This window comes from Heptranchias perlo, chromosome 40 (genome assembly GCF_035084215.1).
Source record: "Heptranchias perlo isolate sHepPer1 chromosome 40, sHepPer1.hap1, whole genome shotgun sequence".
Lineage (NCBI taxonomy): Eukaryota > Metazoa > Chordata > Chondrichthyes > Hexanchiformes > Hexanchidae > Heptranchias > Heptranchias perlo.
Window position 1 is genome coordinate 9,313,458 of NC_090364.1, and position 19,255 is coordinate 9,332,712.

Below are 19,255 nucleotides of genomic sequence, written 5' to 3' on the forward strand. Positions count from 1 at the left end.
TCCTCCAGGTTTGTCCAGGAATCTCCAGGCATTAAGGATGAATCTCCCTGACACTGCTGCGAGCAACACCCAGGAGAAAAATCATAGTGGCAGTAAAAAAGTGTTTTTTTTCCCATTTTCCTTGAAGATTTTTGTTTATTTGTTATAAAAATATCAGAGATGGGAATCAAGGCTCATTTGACTGAGTCAAGAATCATCCAAACAGGCAACAAAGAGTCTGTTCGCTTTCCAATTGGTGTGGGAAGGCAGTGGGACGCGAGCATGGACGCGTCAGGTGACCAATGGCAGGAGTGGGGGGGGGCGGAGCCATTGGAGGTGGAAGGCCATGTGATGAAACCTCCCAGAATACATCCAACTGGAGTTGGCAACCCTAGTTCCGCCCCTCAATTCAAATGCTTAACAAGGCAACTTACCTTCAATACTTTGGGGCGAGCAACGAAATAGCAGGTTCATTCCAACCTGTGATAAAATGTTACCATAAATGGCCCTTTTGGCCCATTACAGAGGCCAGTGCTACAGAAGAAGTGTGGTTCCTTAGTAAAATGGAATGCACTCAATATTTTAACATTGATTATTCTACACCAGTGGTCACCATTGTTGAGTAGAACCCCATTCAATAGACATTTAATATTAGGAACCACAGCTTGTCACTTTCAATCCTATTTGTTACCTCCTTCAAAGGCCTATGTTATTGTGGCAGTCAGTTTGCACTGGATGTCGACATGAAGCATTTATAACATGGAGGTCTTTGGATGGAAAACCAAAGGTACATTATACACACTGTACTTCCTGCTTTTTTCAAATCATGTTTACTTACCCTGCTTACACAGAATATCTATGGTTCAGGCTTTTCAAGCACCATTTCCTTGCTCAAATGGCCTGATAAAGGTTTCCTCAAGTAGATCAACAACTAGAAAAAAGTCCCAAGGCGCTTCATGGAGGCATAATCAGAAATAAAGGGACGCCAAGCTCCACATTGGTCTTCAGCTACTACGGCCCACCCTCTGGAATTCCCTGCATAAGCTCCTCTGCCTCTCCACCACCCTCTCTCTCTCCTGCCTCAAGACCCACCTCTGATCAAGCTTTTCGTCACTGCTCCTAATGTCTCCTTCTTTAGCTCACCGTCCATTTACTGACCAAGTCCTTTGCGATGTGAAATCTCCGACTTTCACGCTCTGTCCTGTTCTTCTGAAGATAACGCTACCCCAGTCGAAGAATCCTGGCTGTGGTAAATTGGGTCACTAAAATTTACATAGGATTGAGTTGATCAAATGGCAGGGGAAGAAATATCACACTAACCCAGAGTTGTACAAGCAAAACAAATCCAATTCAACTCCATTTACAATAATCTACTTAAGATATTAGGCATAACTATTTATTATGTAGTAAATTTGCTTTGTGTCACACACTGCTTATTTGGGCACCAGAACCATGAGCCTGAATTTTCTGAAACAGCGCATTTGGCAGAGCATGTCACTATTTGGAGTTTTCAGTTCCCCATTCATATCGATTGATTTTTACGTCGTAACTTGCTGGAATGCTGATCCATCTACCATGTGGCAAGGCCAATGGCGAATCAGGGGTCTTGTGGACAACGCAGTCAATGACTGACCATGCAGACCAACCACATGGCCCTATAAAAAGCCGAGAACAGATGCCCTTGAGGCTCTGAGAGGTCAGTGCACTGCAAGTTCTGTAATCAACCTTAAAAAGTTAATTACAGTTAAAAAAATACTTTTTAAAAGGCTGTAAAAAGTGCTTGCTAGTGTTTGCACCTCCTGTGGTGAGCACTTCCCCGATGCTCTTTGTTAATTTGCAGAATCCTCAGTTTTGCATCACACATTCAGCGAGTGATAACCCTTCCTGTTGGTGAAAATGACCGGTTCCTTGAGTGGAGCCCTCAGCATCCCGTGAGTCCTCAATAGCCCCCTGCACCCTGGGGAGGCCAGCAATCGCATGGAAGTTGGTGGACCTGTCTCTCTGCCGCGCAGGGGACGTGTCGTATTTAATGAAGTCGGACGCCCTGCAGAAGTGGGCATCTGTCGCCTGTTGATTGCAGCTCCTCACCGCTCCTTGGCTGATGTTACAGACGCCTCCGGTGCCCGACTGGAAGGAACTGGTGCCGTTGAAATTGAGGGCTGTCATTGCCTTCATTCCCACTGACCAGGCCCTGTGGGAGATGAACTTTAGGTCTTCATGGGGCATCTCACAGAGGTGGCCAGTTGTTTCCTTGGTGAAGCCCGGTCTGTGCTTGTAGCGCTCCTCCGTTAGGGCCTCAAATGACATCCATTCCCTGTACCCTCTCTGTGGGGAGGGCAGTAGAGAGATCGGTTCTGTCTCCACCCTTGGCGCCCCAAGCAACGCGCTCCCCCTGCTCCTCCTCCGGGTCATCCATAATAATCAGGAACAGGGGAATGCCCGGTGGATGGGAATTTACAATGCTTTCAACCTTCCTAAGATGTAGAAATATATTTGGGGTTCTGAAATTAATGTCACTTCAGACACTAACAGGAATCTAGATGGCAAAGCTGGCAAGAATAAACTGCTAAAAATGAGAGATTTAGGAAAAAGAATACTCTTAGAACAATTTCCAGACTGCTGGGGTGAGACTCTATAGCTTTCATGGTCCTTTTGTTGGCCGCCCAGCTTGAGTTATATTTTGGCCATAAATCCCGTCATCACTAGATCACCCACACCATTATTTTTCAGTCTAACTGGCTGTAGCAAGAATAATGGCATAAATCCAGCAAACAGGCCACTGCCAGCGACTACAACAGTGGGCTGAACGGCGTGAACGGACTTGTATCGGCTTTGGCAAGGGAAATGGCGAATGTGGCAGCAAACGACAGCCCAACGCAACTCATGGCTTAACTCGCTCACTCCATTATCTCCTGGAGCTTTTATGTATTAACAGTGGCGCACGTTGATAATAATTCATGACTACGGCACCTATCTGCAGCAAATTCAGGCCCTATGCCTCCAGGGGTTGTGCCAGTAGGGTTTTCCTATAAAGGGACTAGTCACAGTCATGCCTGCAACAGCAAACTTGTACCACTAGATTGAGCTTCCTAAACTGCAGATCTCCACACCTACAGCAGCACCAATTCGCTATGGGATACTCGCTTAGTCCTAACTTCCCACGAGCAATGCCACAGAGGATCCACTAATGCCAGAAAACACAAGGTGACTTTAATTTTAAAATATGCACACAAATGGAAACAGCCCCTTCAGATCACTCACCACTTAAGAAGAATGAGAGGCGATCTTATTGAAACATGTAAGATTGTGAAGGGGCTTGATCGGGTGGATGCGGTGAGGATGTTCCCAAGGATGGGTGAAACTAGAACTAGGGGGCATAATCTTAGAATAAGGGGCTGCTCTTTCAAAACTGAGATGAGGAGAAACTTCTTCACTCAGAGGGTGGTAGGTCTGTGGAATTTGCTGCCCCAGGAAGCTGTGGAAGCTACATCATTAAATAAATTTAAAACAGAAATAGACAGTTTCCTAGAAGTAAAGGGAATTAGGGGTTACGGGGAGCGGGCAGGAAATTGGACATGAATTTAGATTTGAGGTTAGGATCAGATCAGCCATGATCGTATTGAATGGCGGAGCAGGCTCGAGGGGCCGATTGGCCTACTCCTGCTCCTATTTCTTATGTTCAAACTGATTCCCCTCCCCCAATAATTATAAGTGTTCTGTCGAAGGGTAGTGGAAGTCTGGAACTCTCTCACCTAAAAGGCTGTAGATGTTGGGTCAACTAAAGCTTTCAAGACCAACATTGATAGATTTTTGTTAGGGATATGGAGCAAAGGCGGGTAAATGGAGATGAGGTACAGATCAGCCATGATCTAATTGAATGGTGGAACAGGCTCGAGGGGCTGAATGGCCTCCTCCTGTTCCCAAGTACTTAAGCCATTTCTTGGAATGAAACAGTCTCTTGCCTCTGGTGGGGCTTCATGTGAAGTATGTGCATCAAATGCTCAAGGCTTTTCTGTCTGAACATGCTTCAGAGATAAAAGTCCTGACTTTTATCCACCTTCATTCCTTTGCAGGAGAGACATTCTTTGTTATAGAAAGAAAAAAAAAATTACAGCTGAATATTGGCAAGTCTCAAGATCTTCAAATGACAGAGATGATATTTTATAGGCCTCAGAGCTGAAGGGCTATGGCTGTTGCACGTAGCAGACGATCATTCTGACATGACAGTAATGGAAAACTGCATTTCTGTCTGATATCACACCATAGCAAACTTCTCAACCACACTAGTTGGCTCGCTGATACAGGATACAAGGAGTAACTGTGCTGATGGCAGCTCCTCACCTTCAGAGACATTTTTCTGTTAATTACAATGAGGCAGTTGAACCCCTTTGAGTATCAGAATAGAATCATAGAATATTACAGCACAGAAGGAAGCCATTCAGGCCATCACACCTGCGCTGCCTCTAAACAAGCTCGCCCCTTAGTCCCATTCCCCGGCCTTTTCAAAGTTTTCTCTTTCAAATATTTATTCACTTTTTCCTTTTAAAAGCTATTACGGCCTCTGCTTTCATCAGTGCTTCTGGAAGACCATTGCGAGTTAGCCCCGTGGCTCAGTTGGTAGCACTCTCACCTCAAAGTCAGAAGGCTGCAGGGACTTGAGCACTTAATCTAGGCTGACACTCCGGTGCAGTATTGAACTTTGAGGTGCCGTCTTTCAGGTGAGGCGTTAAACCGAGGCCCCGTCTGCCCTCTCCCGTGGACCTAAAAGATCCCGTGGCACTATTTCGAAGAAGAGCAGAGGAGTTCTGGTCAATACTAAGCGAATTAGTGCTGCTATTAGGTATAGGGTCACTTTATAGAAAAACCCTACTGGCCACTATTTATCCCTCAACCAACATCACTTTAAAAAAAAATGATCTGGTCGTTAGCACATTGCCAATTGTGGGATCGTGCTGTGCACAAATTGGCTGCTACATTGCAAGTGACTACAGCCAATGAAGTACTTTTGAAGTGTAAAGCACTTTAGGACATGCTGAGGTCGTAAAAGATGCTATGTAAATGCAAGTTTTTTTTAAAAAAGTCTTTCTAACAACCCTCTGGATAAAAAAATTCTCCTAATTTCTTCCTGTGTTTTTTTGGTAATGCTCTTACTCAAGTTACTGAGTATAGAATATAGGTTCAAACTGACCCAAGTAATTGTAAACACCAATTGTTTGATTTAACCTGCAAGCTGGAGCTTTTAAAAAAATTTTTTAATTATTTCTTGCACCTAGCACACATCAGACCTTATTGTGGGCCTGTTGGTTTGGAAAGGGCTGTTCTGGTTATTTTGGTGGACAATTCCTAAATCAGAACACCAAGATCCCCTTAGCATCTGCCTTCAAAGGCACAAATACGCATGCCAGCGGAGACAAAAATCTTGGGCATCCCATCTCCAAGGCATCGCGCGACTGTACAAGGGGAAAAAAGAAATCACGATTAGTAACTTAACAGATAATGGTTACTGGAGTCAGTCAATGGACTAATTGTGAACAAATCAGAAGCATATTTTATTCACACCGCTGGTGGCATAAGGCTCTAACCAGCCCAAAACCACGTACATTGCTCATTTCTTCCCCTCCCTCCCCAAAGCTACCATGCATAACCCAGCAAAGACCACAAAACTGCCCAAAGCAGTCAACTTAATTCCAAGATGTCTGGAATCATGTTGCGTTTTGCGTGTATGAATTAGTGGGAGAGAGCGAGAGTAGAAATATAATTACAGGAAAAGAATTTATTTTAGTTCATGAACAAGTCAAAGGGAAGTGACTACATTATATATGTCGTGTTCATGGTAAAAGTCTACTGTACCTTCTGACTTACAATGAAACCTGCTAGTATATACTCCATAAAACAAATTTCACGATTTGTTACAGCCCACTTGAGCAACATTTAAAACTTTAATCCTTGCTCCTCAAATCCCTACTTATGAAAACCAAACTTAACCTCCTTAATCTCTAATTGAATGATTTAATCATTGTTGCCATATCCTGCACCTTTCAAATTAAAGCTTCAATTTTTGGATACTATAGAGTACTTATACAGCTTCCCAACTCCCCAGTTCACCTTGAATGATCTACACTCCACCAGTCTTAATTAGTGCTACCATTATCCAGCTTCTTCCTTTATTTAGAGAAAAAATTATTTTAAGTATTTTTCAGAGGGATATTCTGAAATTCCAAATTGGGCCATCTGTCATATTACCATGTTCCATTAATCTCAGTTCAACTAAACTGCAGATGAGACCTGCCCTCCTATAAACCCAGGCTTACAGAATTACCCACTAATTTAATGCACTAATTGCTTTTTCTCCCTGCTACTTTTTCTCTCGTTGATGGGAATGCAAGTATATAAGTTCCACGTACACCAGCATTCCTCCAATATCTTGCCCAAGTGATCATTCTTCATGTCAGCCTAGACAGTGAGCATCAGCAGGGTGTCTGACCATGGATGGTGCCATTGACGAGTCTAATCCTGTCCCTGCACATTCGCTTTCCAGCAGAAGTCATTCAACAGCAAACCAGGAACAAAAACCTTGGCTAACGCAGGGGTCTTTTGGCAATCCAACTGCTGCTTTCAGTTGCTTCTGTAATGACGGAATTTTTTTACCTCCAACACAGATCAAGCTAACAGGGTCTGCAGTCTTGATAATAGTGGGTGATTTTCCTTCTGTAAAGTGTATCTTCTTACATCAACGCGCGGTTCAAAACACTGTTGCAGCTCCCTCTAGTTCTATCTTCAAGCATCCCAAAACACAAGGCATCGGATGTCTTAAGTATTCTTATGGACTGCTGCCTTCTCAGAAGCTGCAACGGCATCTATCATCTCCAGTTACAGATGACATGGTCCCTCGAGATCCCAATGGTTACAGGTGCCTCCCAATACATTAACTGATGCTTAAATCCGGCAGCTCCTTCTTACGTGGGTCACTCGATGAGGAGACCTCAAGTCTGGATAACTGAAGTCCACTGTATTCGAGGCATTCCAGGACCATTCCTTTCAGCCAAATAATGAACCAAATGCAAGACAGCGGTGGGTTTTTTTTTCCTCTCCCTTTTATTTATAAGTTTTAAAATGTACACAAATAACAACCATATTAAATTGCATTGTAAATAACGTTAAATAGTGTCAGGAATAAAGAACTGTACATTAGACATCGAGACGGAATAGGTCAGAGAGAACATTTTAAAAGGGGATGGGGGGCAGTTCAAACCATTTAACTTTTCAGCTGAGTTCACATTTAGATGGTTTCCCAAGAGAAGATAGAGCCACAATCCCCACTTACTACAGACAGAAAAGTCTAGAAATTGCTGCGAGCAACAACTTAACGGTCAAACTAACGAGTTTAAGACATTCCCATTTGCTTGTTTTATTGCAGACATTAACCCTTTGAATTGAAATAGGTTGTCTCTCCTCAAATAGCAGACAAAAAGTCGTATCAGATAAACTTGCCGAGATTTTCCTCCATTAAAATCACCGACAGGAATTTCTAGACTTGTGTGGCCCATAAAGAGAGTTATCCTCTGTCACACCTTGTACCAGGTCAGACAGGAACACTGAAAAAGGAGCAATCACCACATGCTTCATACAGGCTAAAACTCGGGAGTAAAAGCAACCGAATTGAGCTGAAAGTCTTCGAAGGCCGCTAATTGTTAAAATATTCCCTTCCCCTAAATCTTGTCAATAGCCAAAACACACACACACGCACGCACACACACACATTCATAAGATAGTGTGCAATAAATACGATATACAACAGGGAGACATGTTTTTGCCATTACTCTCGCTTGGACTAATACTGGCTTCTAACATCCATGGCACTGCCTGGTACTAATCCTCAAGTGTACAACGGTAAAACAGGAGCAGCCTCGGAAAACTGGGCCCAGGTTTCAATGCAACTTATTCAGTCTTCACGATTCAGGCAACCGTTAAAACGCAGGACTTCTCTCCTCTTCTTCAGGGCCAAGCTGTTAATGTCTGGTGGCAACAGAACTTTGCAACGACAGCTCGGAGATGATGACAAGTTCCAAAGGCGGGGTTGAATTTGGATACAGGATACAAAAAAAAGTGAAGAGGATAGCATAGTTTTAAAATTAAAAATAAAGACTGCACTACCCAGTCATCCGCCAGAGAGAAAAACTTCATCCCTTTGGTCCTGATTGGATTAACACAGTAGTCCTTCATAGTGAAGGAACACAATTCAGAGGAAAAATAATGTGCTACGAGACTGAAAATTTGATTTATAGGCCACCCAAATAGCAACTCCTGGGGCGAAGGGATAAGCCAACGGTTTGATGCTGCCCTCCCCTCCTCTCCTCCCCCTTTTGCACAAATTAAAACTATGTTACACTGTTCGACATCAGTACTAAGAAGCAACAGTTTTCACTTTACAATCAAAAAACTCGCTATTTACACAAATACAAAAAAATCTCAAAAAAGTTATTTATGAAATACCAATGTTAAAAAAAATACATGGGAAAATAACTTAGGAATCGCATGTATTAAATATAAAACCGAAAAGTCGTCAAGGGGGCTGTTAGCATCGGTGCACGGTTAATATCTCAAAAAAGAGGGTGACATTCAAGTTTACAGTACAGAACAAGAAAATGCATTTCGATTATATATTTCTACTCTGAAAAAGGTCACCAGTGGGTAAGAATCTTGAAGCAAGGTACTGGGGGGCGGGGGGGGGGGGGGAGCCTTAAATCTGTTTTCTGCTTTCAAGTGGCAAAGTGCTAGAATCGAACCCCACCCCTTGCCCACCACACTCCAGCCCCGATGCCACTTTCGTCTTGCGTTCCCCGAGCACCGGAAGCACACACCACCCCACCACCACCTTAACTCCCTGCTTCCCCACCCCCAGGTGTGCAAAGCCCAATAGCTTTGATGTTAAGAAACTTGTGAGGCTGCAGAGCAGAGAAAAAAAAAAAATCAATCTGTAAAACAAAAAAAAATGCGCCCTTGCACTCTTTCTTTTCCCTTCCAATTAGGTCACACTTTAAAATGGAACAGTTTTCTAGTGGTTTTAAAAAAAAGAGGATGCTGCTACATTTTGAATGAAGGGATGGACATGGAACACGCAAGGTCACTTATTGCAGTTTCCCCTCACGTCCAAAATGGTTTGTCTTAAATCAGGCGAGCATGGGCAGTGTCATACTTCCTTCTGCTGTGGCTAAACATTTGTTTGCATCACTTCCTTCTCGAGACCCCTCCTCCTCCAACCCCAAAGAGAACGCAGAACCAATTACTTCTGCTGAAACTCAATATAATTTTAATTGGGGGGGGGGAGGGGTGTTGGTTCCTGGAATTCTGACCAATACTTTGCTACCACAGGAAGTGATATCAAACCATTTCCACAGGAATCATTTTTGGAGACACAAAACGGAGGCCCCTTTTAGCGCCTAAAATTGGATGAAATGCCTGAAAATTAGGGAATCTCGAGCTCAGCTCATCCGAGCCACAAGATCCTCGCAATAAGTGACCTTCCAGGTTGGTGAAGTGTCCTTTCAAGTTTTTGGCTGCTGAATTTGCAAGAATGTCACAGAACACATTTAAAAAAAAATAATTCACACATACACACACAAACAAAACACATACACAGTAGTTATTCACACAGATACGCCTGGGTTGGAAAACTCCCCTTACCGAGGCGGGTTACTTAAAAAAAAATTTTTTTTTTAATTTCAGCGTGCCAGAACTGAAAAACAATTCTGTAGTCTGCAACAAAATGAGTTTCTCCCTCTAACACCAGTACTTTCCTTCTGAACTTTCCTGATGCATTGGATCTCGTCATGCCTCTTTCCTACCTCACCAAAAATATTTAAGGGCTTATTTTCGGCAGGTATTTTGGCATGTCCCCCTCCCACCAAACCTTCTATTTACACATTAGCACTATCTGGGTGATAGTTAAATGGGTAACTCATCAGCGAGTGGTTTTGGTCAGCCACCTGATCAGTCAGTCAGTGGCTTCCAAGCACGATTGATGAAGGTGAAAAAGATGCTGCTGATTATAGTTAAAAGGCAGAAGATGTGGGAGCGGGCCTCTTGAATCAGCCGTGAGACCATGATTGAACTCTGTGGGGCATTGAACACCCTTTTCCAAATGTGCCAGGACTAGAATAACCGTTTGCTTATATCCGGCAATTTGGCACCAATGTGGAGCACCGATTGGGACCCTCGCAGTTAGCACTGCATTTACAACTCCTCCACCAATATATTCCCTCTGAGATCTTGGCATCTAGCATCAAGTGCAAGGCTTCTTCGTCCCATTTTCCTCTCTGCGCTTTCCTCAAATGGAGATACCGTCTACACACCTTACTTGGGCAGATCACAGGACAACTTTTGGAACTGCCTCAGCCATGGTGTGGGTTGCGGTGTGTGGAGAGAAGGGCCGGGGAGTTAGAGAGGAGAAGAAGAGCATAAACCCATGGTGGCTATTTGAAACCCAAACATTTTTATTTGAACCAGCTCGCTACAAAGCTGGCTTCTGGGTCTTCATTTCCCCCAAATTAATCTTCAACATTGTGCATTTCAGAACTTCCAGATCTCAAGACCCAAGTGCACGCTCAGATAATCTGCAAGCAGTTTATCGGTAAGAGTTAAGCAGGGATATAAGCAAGTGGCATCAAACACCAGGGTCAGCTGTCGTCACCATGGAGAAGCCATCATCGAGGAAATGGTTTCGGACATTTGCAGCTGGCAAGAAAAATTAAAATCACACCAGTTCTCCTCTTCAAAAAAAAAAAAAAAATCGAGCGTTGAATGGTTTTGGTCGAGCATCCTTAACCTGTAGATACTGGGGACTGACCAATTCTGATCAAAGCTCATCGACCTTAAAACGTTAACTCTGTTTCTCGCTCCACAGAGGTTGCCCGACCTGCTGAGCGTTTCCAGCATTGTTTTCATACCGGTCTGGGGGGCTAAATTGGAACACTGCATTGAAAGGTTACCTGTGGATTAGAAAAACCTTCAGCCAGACTTCCCTGCACCCTCTGAAATTTTTCTTCCTTTTCAAAAGAAAATACAAAAGAATACTATAAAGCTTTAAAAAAAAACAAAATAAATACATACATTCTTTAGAAATTAGCAGCCAAGGTGGTTCCATGCCACTGGTTTTGTCAATATATGTACTGTAGTTGACACTAAAGGACAAGCAGTTCTGATTTGACAAACCCTCTTTAATGAGTGTTTGCTGGGTGAGAGATTCGCCTTTTCCCCTTCACACGAACAGTGCTTCTATTAAAAATTACGTTGCTTTTATATATGTTATTTTAAAACATGAAGTCTTGTCACCCTGGATACAGATAAAAAGCTAGGAGGTGATGTTAACTTTTAAATACCCACAAGGAGGAAAATGGAGACCAAATATCTTTTTTGAGGGAGGGGAGGGAAGAGGGCCTAAAACAAATCCTTTTTTTTATATATATATGTACACACACACACACACAGGAATCCCAGTGTTGTCACTGAAAATAAAGGACGATTCCAGTACCACTTTGACCATACCGGGCGCTGAAGGCTACAATGGCCCTCAATTGCAGTACAGGGGGCATTGGGCGCCAGGCCACTTCTGGGCTGCTTAACTTAAAACTCAGTTGCTGTGGGAACATTCCCGTTTTTAAAAAAAAGTGACCAGACTTGGTGTCGCTGGGACAGAGACCACTGCATGTCAACAGTCTTAAAAGGAGCTTGTCAAATCCACTTTAATTATTTGGTTTTTTTTAACCCCCCCCCACCTTCACCTCCTACCTTTGACTACATTTGCTTTTGGAGAGTGAGCATACACTCGGCAGAGAAGGGGGTAGGGAGGGGGGAGGAAGAGACAGACAAGACATTTATAATCGGCTACTGTGTGGTAAAAGGATGGCAAGCTCAAAGCTCTCAACTATTTGAGGATGAGAGGCAGAACTTCTTTCCGTTTTTTTTTTGGGAGGGTTCAAAAGTTAAATCCAGGTTTTCTTCCAGGAAAAGAAAACTTCCAAACAAACTGGGGGCGGGGGGGGGGGGGGGGGGGTGGAAAATGTATATAATAAATCTGAGGTGACTGACACAAGATCATTGTAAGCGTGTTCAGACTGAAATAGAGGCCTTGTTTCCTCGATTCTCGCACAAATAAAACAGCGGGTGAATACGAGCCCTGTTCTGATATCCTCCCTGAAGGCCCCACCGCAGTGGTCAATGTTGAAGAAGTCGCCCCATCATCGGCAAAAATCAGCGAAGGAATCTGGGGAGGAAGAGAGTTCAACGTTATTAAAGCATTTCCCCCTCCCATGTTTTCTCCCCTCACCCCCTGAAGGCATCGACTCTTGCTGCAATCTAGTGCCGAGGGCACTGGGCTCTCATCCAAGTGAGCCTAGATGGGGAGCGCTGGAATCTGCTTAAACCATTGATGGCACTGAAGTGGAGATGGATCCCCACCTTGACCCAGGAGCTTCCAGCAGGGTTCACAGGCTAGCGATTAGGAGCAGGAATTCATCCCTCTCTCCAGGGCCAGGTGTGATGACGGCAACTGCAGCTTCGGCTAAGATCAGCTAACCAAGACCGGCAAGCGAAGCTGCGATCTTTGGAGCACCCCGATGTCCAGCATGTTTAACCAGTCAGCGGTCGAGCAACAGTGACGAGGAAGCTCGCAAGTCCAATCAACAGTCTGTGCGGAATTAGCTTATCGCAGCCAGAGTAGTTGTAGGACATCTATAACTCGCCACAGTGTCCTTTGGGGGGTGGGGGGGTAGTGACAAGGGAAACAAGTAAACAACAATGTTCCATTTCTAATCCAGATCTGGCAATCCCCACTAGAGATGCGTGGACTTCAGGTGAGGACAGTAATTACGTTCCCAGCTCCACAACCTCTACCAAGGAGAACAGCAGCAAGATCGTAGGAATACCATCACCTCCAAGATTCCTTCCAAGCCACACATCGTCCTGACTTGGACGTACATCACTATTCCTTCATCGTCGCTGGGTCCATGTCTTGCAAATCCCTACTGAGTACCATCAGCATAAGGTCTGCAGTGGAACATAGGAATTGCTAGACGAAGAAAGACCAAGGACCATCTAGCTCTCCTTCTACCATCCTGGTAGCCACATGATACAACGATAGTGGAGTTGTTGACTAATCATAACAATCAAACTCTATTGTCTACAACAGACTGAGGAACGACACGAGGAAAACCCCAGTGGAAAGCTCTGGGAACCATAGGTCCAAAGTCACCTTTTTCCTCCCAAGCATGCTACACTTGCCGTGTCTCAAATTATTCATATACTGTACCCCAAAACATTATTTTCTGCAAGAAACCCATCTAATTTGCGTTTGAAAGAATCAATACTAACTACTTGCACCGCCTCCCTAGGGAGCCTGTTCCACAGATTGACCATTCGCTTTACTGAAATAGTTACCACAGATTAGTTTTGAATTCACCCCCCTTCAAGTGCAGGCCATGTCCTCTGGTTCTACTGATCTGGACAAGGTTATGTAGCTAGTCAGTGGTCCAAGGAGAAGAGCTATCACCAGCATCTTTGGGCAAGTAGGGATAGGGCAACAAATCTAGCCTTGCCTACGCCACCCACATCTCAAGAACAAATCATCAAAAGATTTGGCTCAGCTTACACCTCCTCCCCCACCCGCCCCCACTCAAATATGAATAATGGCCACTTAGGCGGGGAAACAAAGGAAGCCAGCATCCGTGAAACCGCACTTCAGCAAGGAGTCCACACTTCACGCGTAGAGGAGAAGGCTGGCAGACTAAATAAAGCCTGCGGCCATATGGTCTGTTACGTATTAGCATCATATTGAGCGGTTCACTCACCCACTATAACATCAGGGGGAGCAAGAGTGTCTCAAACCAACAGTTAATGCACTTTTAGACAGCGAACATGACCATTCGTTGTGTGAGAGATGCTGTCAAGTGATGTAGAATTTGTTCCAGACGTGCAAGATAACCAATGAGCTGGAAATACTTTCCCACAAACCAGTGGCAGTGAGGAAAGAAAATGACAATGACCCAAGCTGGACGTCAGGCACCTGACATTTGTGGCCCCACACTGGGGGAGGGGGAAAGATACAGTGATTTGCGCATACAATTTGCAAGAAGAAAAAATAAAATTGAAGTTAAAACCTTTTGGTGTGTACAGCTTAGTCGGAGCACCACAGACTGTGCTGTGCAAGAACTTTCAACACAGTACTAACCATGCTGTAGTGCTAAATATGAATTTATAAGCACTACCATAAGTTTTTATTAATTAAAATATGAAACTGCAAGGCTGTACAAGATAAATGTGCTCATATCATACTAGTGAAGGAAGCCAAATAGCCACTTACCAAACTACCTGCTGGTCTAGGGCCATTAGTCACTTTGCCAGATGTTCAAAGGGCATGCTGGTCTGCAAAGGAAACAGTGGTGAGATCACTACTACTGTAATCACCCACTCAAGAGGGGTAAAGCCTAGGCAATTCATAGAGAAACAAAATATGAAACATCAATTTTGAATTTCAAGTTAATTCATCAGCTAGAAACAGAACATTGTTACATGAGTGAGGTCAGCCAACTGATCCTCCTCATCCCCGAGATTCAAACATGAGCTTAGTAACCAGTATTCTTGCAGCCTGCTATGACTTGGCCAGTTTTTTTTTTGCCTGTTGAATTACTTTGTGATTTCCCCCAACAGCCTAAGTGCTCCAAAATGCAGAGCAAAAGGGTTCCTAGGTTTAATGCCCAGCATCTGTTGAACTCACCGACCACAGCGGGGCCGACAGCTGAACGTAGGAACATGAAGTGGCAACCACTGACCCCGGGGGATGGGGCTGGGGACGAACAGAGTGAAAACAGGCAGGTTTCCTCCTCCTGATCGCTGTCCAATGAACCGTGCTGGAAAGTGCATGCTCGTGGCTGTTGGACGGGGGAACAAATCATGCCCAGCGGTGATGCCATTCCTGACCAAATACAAAGAACGGCCGATTGGTCAAAGTTACGGAGGGGCTGTCAGTACCCACTGAGCCACTCTCCAGCAAAGGGTAGGTGCCAACAGGAAAAATAATGTTTTAAAAAAAAAAATGCACTCTTTCCAGGTGGATCAAACCGATCCAATACCTGGCAACAGTTAAAGCATTTGGGTTGTCTGTGATCAAATATTTCTGCCTTTGCGGTGCAACAACACTGGGGTGTTGCCACTAGAGGGCCTTGAAGAGCTGCGTAAATACTAATCTCCCTGCAGTGGCACAGGGCTCCACATCAACCCTTCCCACTCAGCCCTGGACCGCAGAGTGTAGAATTTACAACACATGCAGTTATAAAAGAGATCCATGCAATATCAGACAAATTTCCATTTTGTTCTAAACTTCAAGAACAACTGATCTCATGCATATTTGGAGGGCAAAAGAAAACACAGGACCAACTTAAGCCTTCTCTGTGAAACTTAACCGCCAAATTTCTTTTGACAAAACTACTTTTTTTTTGTTCACTAAAAATATTCCCTCAGCCAGGGCAGCAGTGGGTGTGCTACAATTGGTCCTAAACTAGAGAGAAAGTTTATTTATTTTTTTTTAAAAAAAAGTTAGTACTCCCACTCCTTGCTGGACAGGATCAAGCTGGACAGTGGCGGCGTCCACAGTCCAATAGCCCACCAGCCTGTAGGCTTACATCAGTACTGCCACCAGAGTGCAGTGAGCACTGGTGACACTGCAGTCCAGCTTGAGTGAGTCAAGATAGGAAAGGAGGGAGACAAAGAAAAGCAGTGCTTTGTACAAAAATAAAAATCACTAGGTGTTACAGCACATCTAGTGGGTTTTAGGGAATTTAGCAGCTCCTTGGTCCCAGAGACGCTACAGAGCAGTAAGCAGTTATATAAAAACATTTTCCTAGAAATATGAAAAAGTGAATAAAAATGGCAAAGGATTTTAGAAAATTGTTGAAACCTTTCCCCCCCCCCCCCCCACTCGGGATGTGGGAATCATTGGCATGGCTGGAATTTATTGTCCATCCCTCGTTGCTCTGAAAAAGGTGGTGGTGGTCCTTAGTGATGTGTAAGCCATTTCAGAGAGCAGTTTAATAGTCAACCACATTGGAGCGGGACTGGAGTAGGCCGTTTAGCCCCTCGAGCCTGTTCCGCCATTCAATGAGATCATGGTTGATCTGTAACCTAACTTCATACAGCCGCTGTAGCCCCATATCCCTTAATACCTTTGGTTAACAAAAATTTAATCAATCTCAGATTTAAAATTAATTGAGCTAACATCAACTGCCGTTTGCGGAAGAGAGTTCCAAACTTCTACCACCCTATGCGTGTAGAAGTGTTTCCTAACTTCACTCCTGAAAGTCCTGGCTTTTAGACTATGTCCCCTAGTCCTAGCATAGGCCAGATTGGGTAAGGACAGCAGGTTTCCCACCCAAAAGGACTCTGGTGGTCACTTTTGATACCAGCTTTTGATTTTATTTAACTGATTATTTAAACAATTCAAATTGTCAAACTGTCATGGTGGGGTTCGAACTCTCATTCTCTGGATTATTAATCCAGGCCTGGTGTAGTGTAATGGTTATGTCCAATAACAACCAGTACACTACGGTATCCGTACAGTCTGCCAGGCTCACATGCAATTCCCAATCTTAAAACACAACACTGGAGTAGTATCAGGAAGAAAGGAAAGCAGATTTCTCGTTTCCCCCTCCCACCTGCCAGTCAAAGACGACAGAAATCAGCAAGAGGCCTGGGAAAATGTAAAGGAGGCACGGGACGTGATAAACTGGTACCTGTGACGCTGAAATGCGCGATGCGTCTTGCCGCGCTGTAAGATCAGAGGAAGAAACGTTGGCAGGAGCACCTCGATGTAACCTCATGCTCACTTTCCGCTCTCTCTCTGCTCGAGAGATGGGTCTCGGTGAGGTATTTGCTGCAAAAAACAAAAAGAAGCCACTTTGTTGAATCGCGTTTGTTGCACAGGAAAATTTGGTTTTCTGTTGATAATCAGGCAGGATTCAGAGTCCACGTTTAACTGGGCTCCACATGTTGCAGGCGCGGCTGCTTCTTCAGGGCACAAAGTCGAGTTGCAGGGCCAAACTTGTTCTACGAACACAGAGCCACGGTGCAAACAAGCAAACAAACCACTTCATAGTGTACACACCTTGGTAGCTTTTCAAACCGCAGAAATGCTGAGAACCAGGACTGTCCTCAGAATTAAGTCTTTTGCATTTACCTTCAACTCCTCGAAAAGGTATATAAATTGACTGATTTTCTGTCCTTTCCTCCTGAAGGCGGTGAGTTCTACCGGACTGCGGTTTCAAGAGCACTTGTCCCCTCCGGTACACTGGCCATTCTTTTCCGTGGGATCCTCGACAGTAAGGGGCCAGCAGCCTAGCCCATCACGGAGGGAATCACAGTTGGTTTCTAACACCGTCCTCACCCCGACACTCACTCACGCACTCCACCCCCCCCCCCCACCCACCTACCCCCTCAGATTCTCGGCGGACAGCCATCAGGATCAACAAAAGGAACCCTGGCGAATTTCACCCCTCCCTAGTCCAGGGCGATGATGGAAGCTGTAGAGCGTTTACCGCTATGCTGGCTGAGATTAGATAACTCAGTACAGAGTGAGGATTGAACCTCGAACTAAGAAAAATAAATAGAATTGGGAGGGGTCAGTTACAGGGCACATTTAATGACCAATCCCTCAGGGACATTAAGAATTTTTACATTTAACTTTAAAAAGATATTGCTGGAATGCTTAACCCGCGACAGTTTCCAGCAACGTACCAAACCATTAGTTTGTTGTGGTTGCACTAAATGTGCAATAAGATAGCCCAGCTGTTTGGGAGTACTGATTAAATTAGATTCTTGGTATTGTTTGGGAGAGAAAGAAGGAAGAACAATCTCACTTTTAATGACACCTCAGGATATCCCCGAGCACTTTACGGTCAATAGAGTATTTTAAAATGTGATCAATGTTGTTACATTGGCTGCTGCATCTGCCTATTTGCACACAGCAAGGTCCCACAAACAGCAATGAGGAATGACCTGTTGGTCTTTCTTGGCGATGTATGTTGAACGATAAATATTGGTTTGAATACGGGAGAACTTTTCTGCTCTTTGAATAGTGCCATGAGATCTTCTGCACGACCTGAACCAGGGGAGCGGGTGCCTCACCCCTCGGTTTATCACAACTACGACACCTCTGACCGTTCAGCACGCCACTGAAGTGTCTGCCTGGATAATGTGCTGAAGTCTTAAGCGTGGGACTTGAGAATCCACAACCTTCTGACTTAGAGGCAAGAGCGCTACCAACTGAGCCAAGCTAAGAAACACGTGTTTTGAGATAATTCAACAGATTGTTTAGGGTCTGAATACAAACGGCTGTGATTTTAAAAAAAAACAGCAATAGCTTGCCATAGTGTGATAGGAATGGAGTCAGAATACTGACCAGACTGCTGAGCTCGAGACGCCTGAGAAGGCAGCACCGCATCTTGTCCATTTCGTAACCGGTTGCCAACGGCACCAGCTCCTGTTCCGGGTGGGAGGACTCGTGTTGCTGAACTGCGTGTCTGTACCACACGTTCTTCCCGGTCGTGCTCTCTGCGCTCCCGCTCACTTTCTTCTGGGGTACGACCTGCGCCCTGCAATCAGGAAAATGTAAATCGCTTTGAATTGAGTAACACTGCAATTTTAGTTTGCTGGATTGGGGGAGAGCAGGAGAGCAAGCAACCAACAGACGTGGGGAGAAAGAAAGAAAGAGAAAAAAAAAAAGAAAACACAAGCCAATTCCAGCTCTGACTGCAATCCCCAGGCATCAAAAGCATTGGTGAACAGGTTCCAAATCAGTTAATGCTCTTTAAACAAGAGCTACAGCCAACCGTTAATTCACTATGAAGGGTTCCACTTGAAACACTGACTATTCCTCTTTGCAGATGCTGACTGTCCAACTACACATTTTCATTTCACACATCCATCCTTTGGCTGGTTATCTTTCATTTATCTTTAATAATTAACTCCCTCTTTATTTTGCTATGCCATCCAAAAAAGACATGATATTTCAGCACCTTTTTACCAAGTGGCTATCAGTGAGGCATTCACCACCTCACTGGCGAGTCTGCTGCCAGGTTCAGTGGGTAAACAACAGGGGTCCAGGTCTGTAGTTCCCCCAATATTCTCCTGTGCCTTGTGTGCTGTTGCTATTCTCCTCCAGTGAGGAGCAGCTGGGATCAAGCACGTGTTACACCAACCACACGTTTGGCTTTAACCAGTCAAGGGGAGG

General features: G+C 44.5%; 1 protein-coding gene across 1 annotated transcript in view; it reads right to left on the reverse strand.

Moving 5' to 3' along the window:
* Window positions 1-7,051: 7,051 nt before the first annotated feature.
* LOC137305667 (casein kinase I) overlaps window positions 7,052-19,255 on the reverse strand; it is a 41,065-nt gene continuing 28,861 nt past the window's right edge. Inside the window, exons 8-11 of the mRNA XM_067974564.1 lie at window positions 18,425-18,617; window positions 16,761-16,900; window positions 14,336-14,397; window positions 7,052-12,241 (exon numbers count right to left, since the gene is read on the reverse strand). Of these exons, the coding sequence (XP_067830665.1) occupies window positions 14,365-14,397; window positions 16,761-16,900; window positions 18,425-18,617 (366 nt within the window). The 3' untranslated portion in view covers window positions 7,052-12,241; window positions 14,336-14,364. The remainder of the gene's footprint in view (window positions 12,242-14,335; window positions 14,398-16,760; window positions 16,901-18,424; window positions 18,618-19,255) is intronic.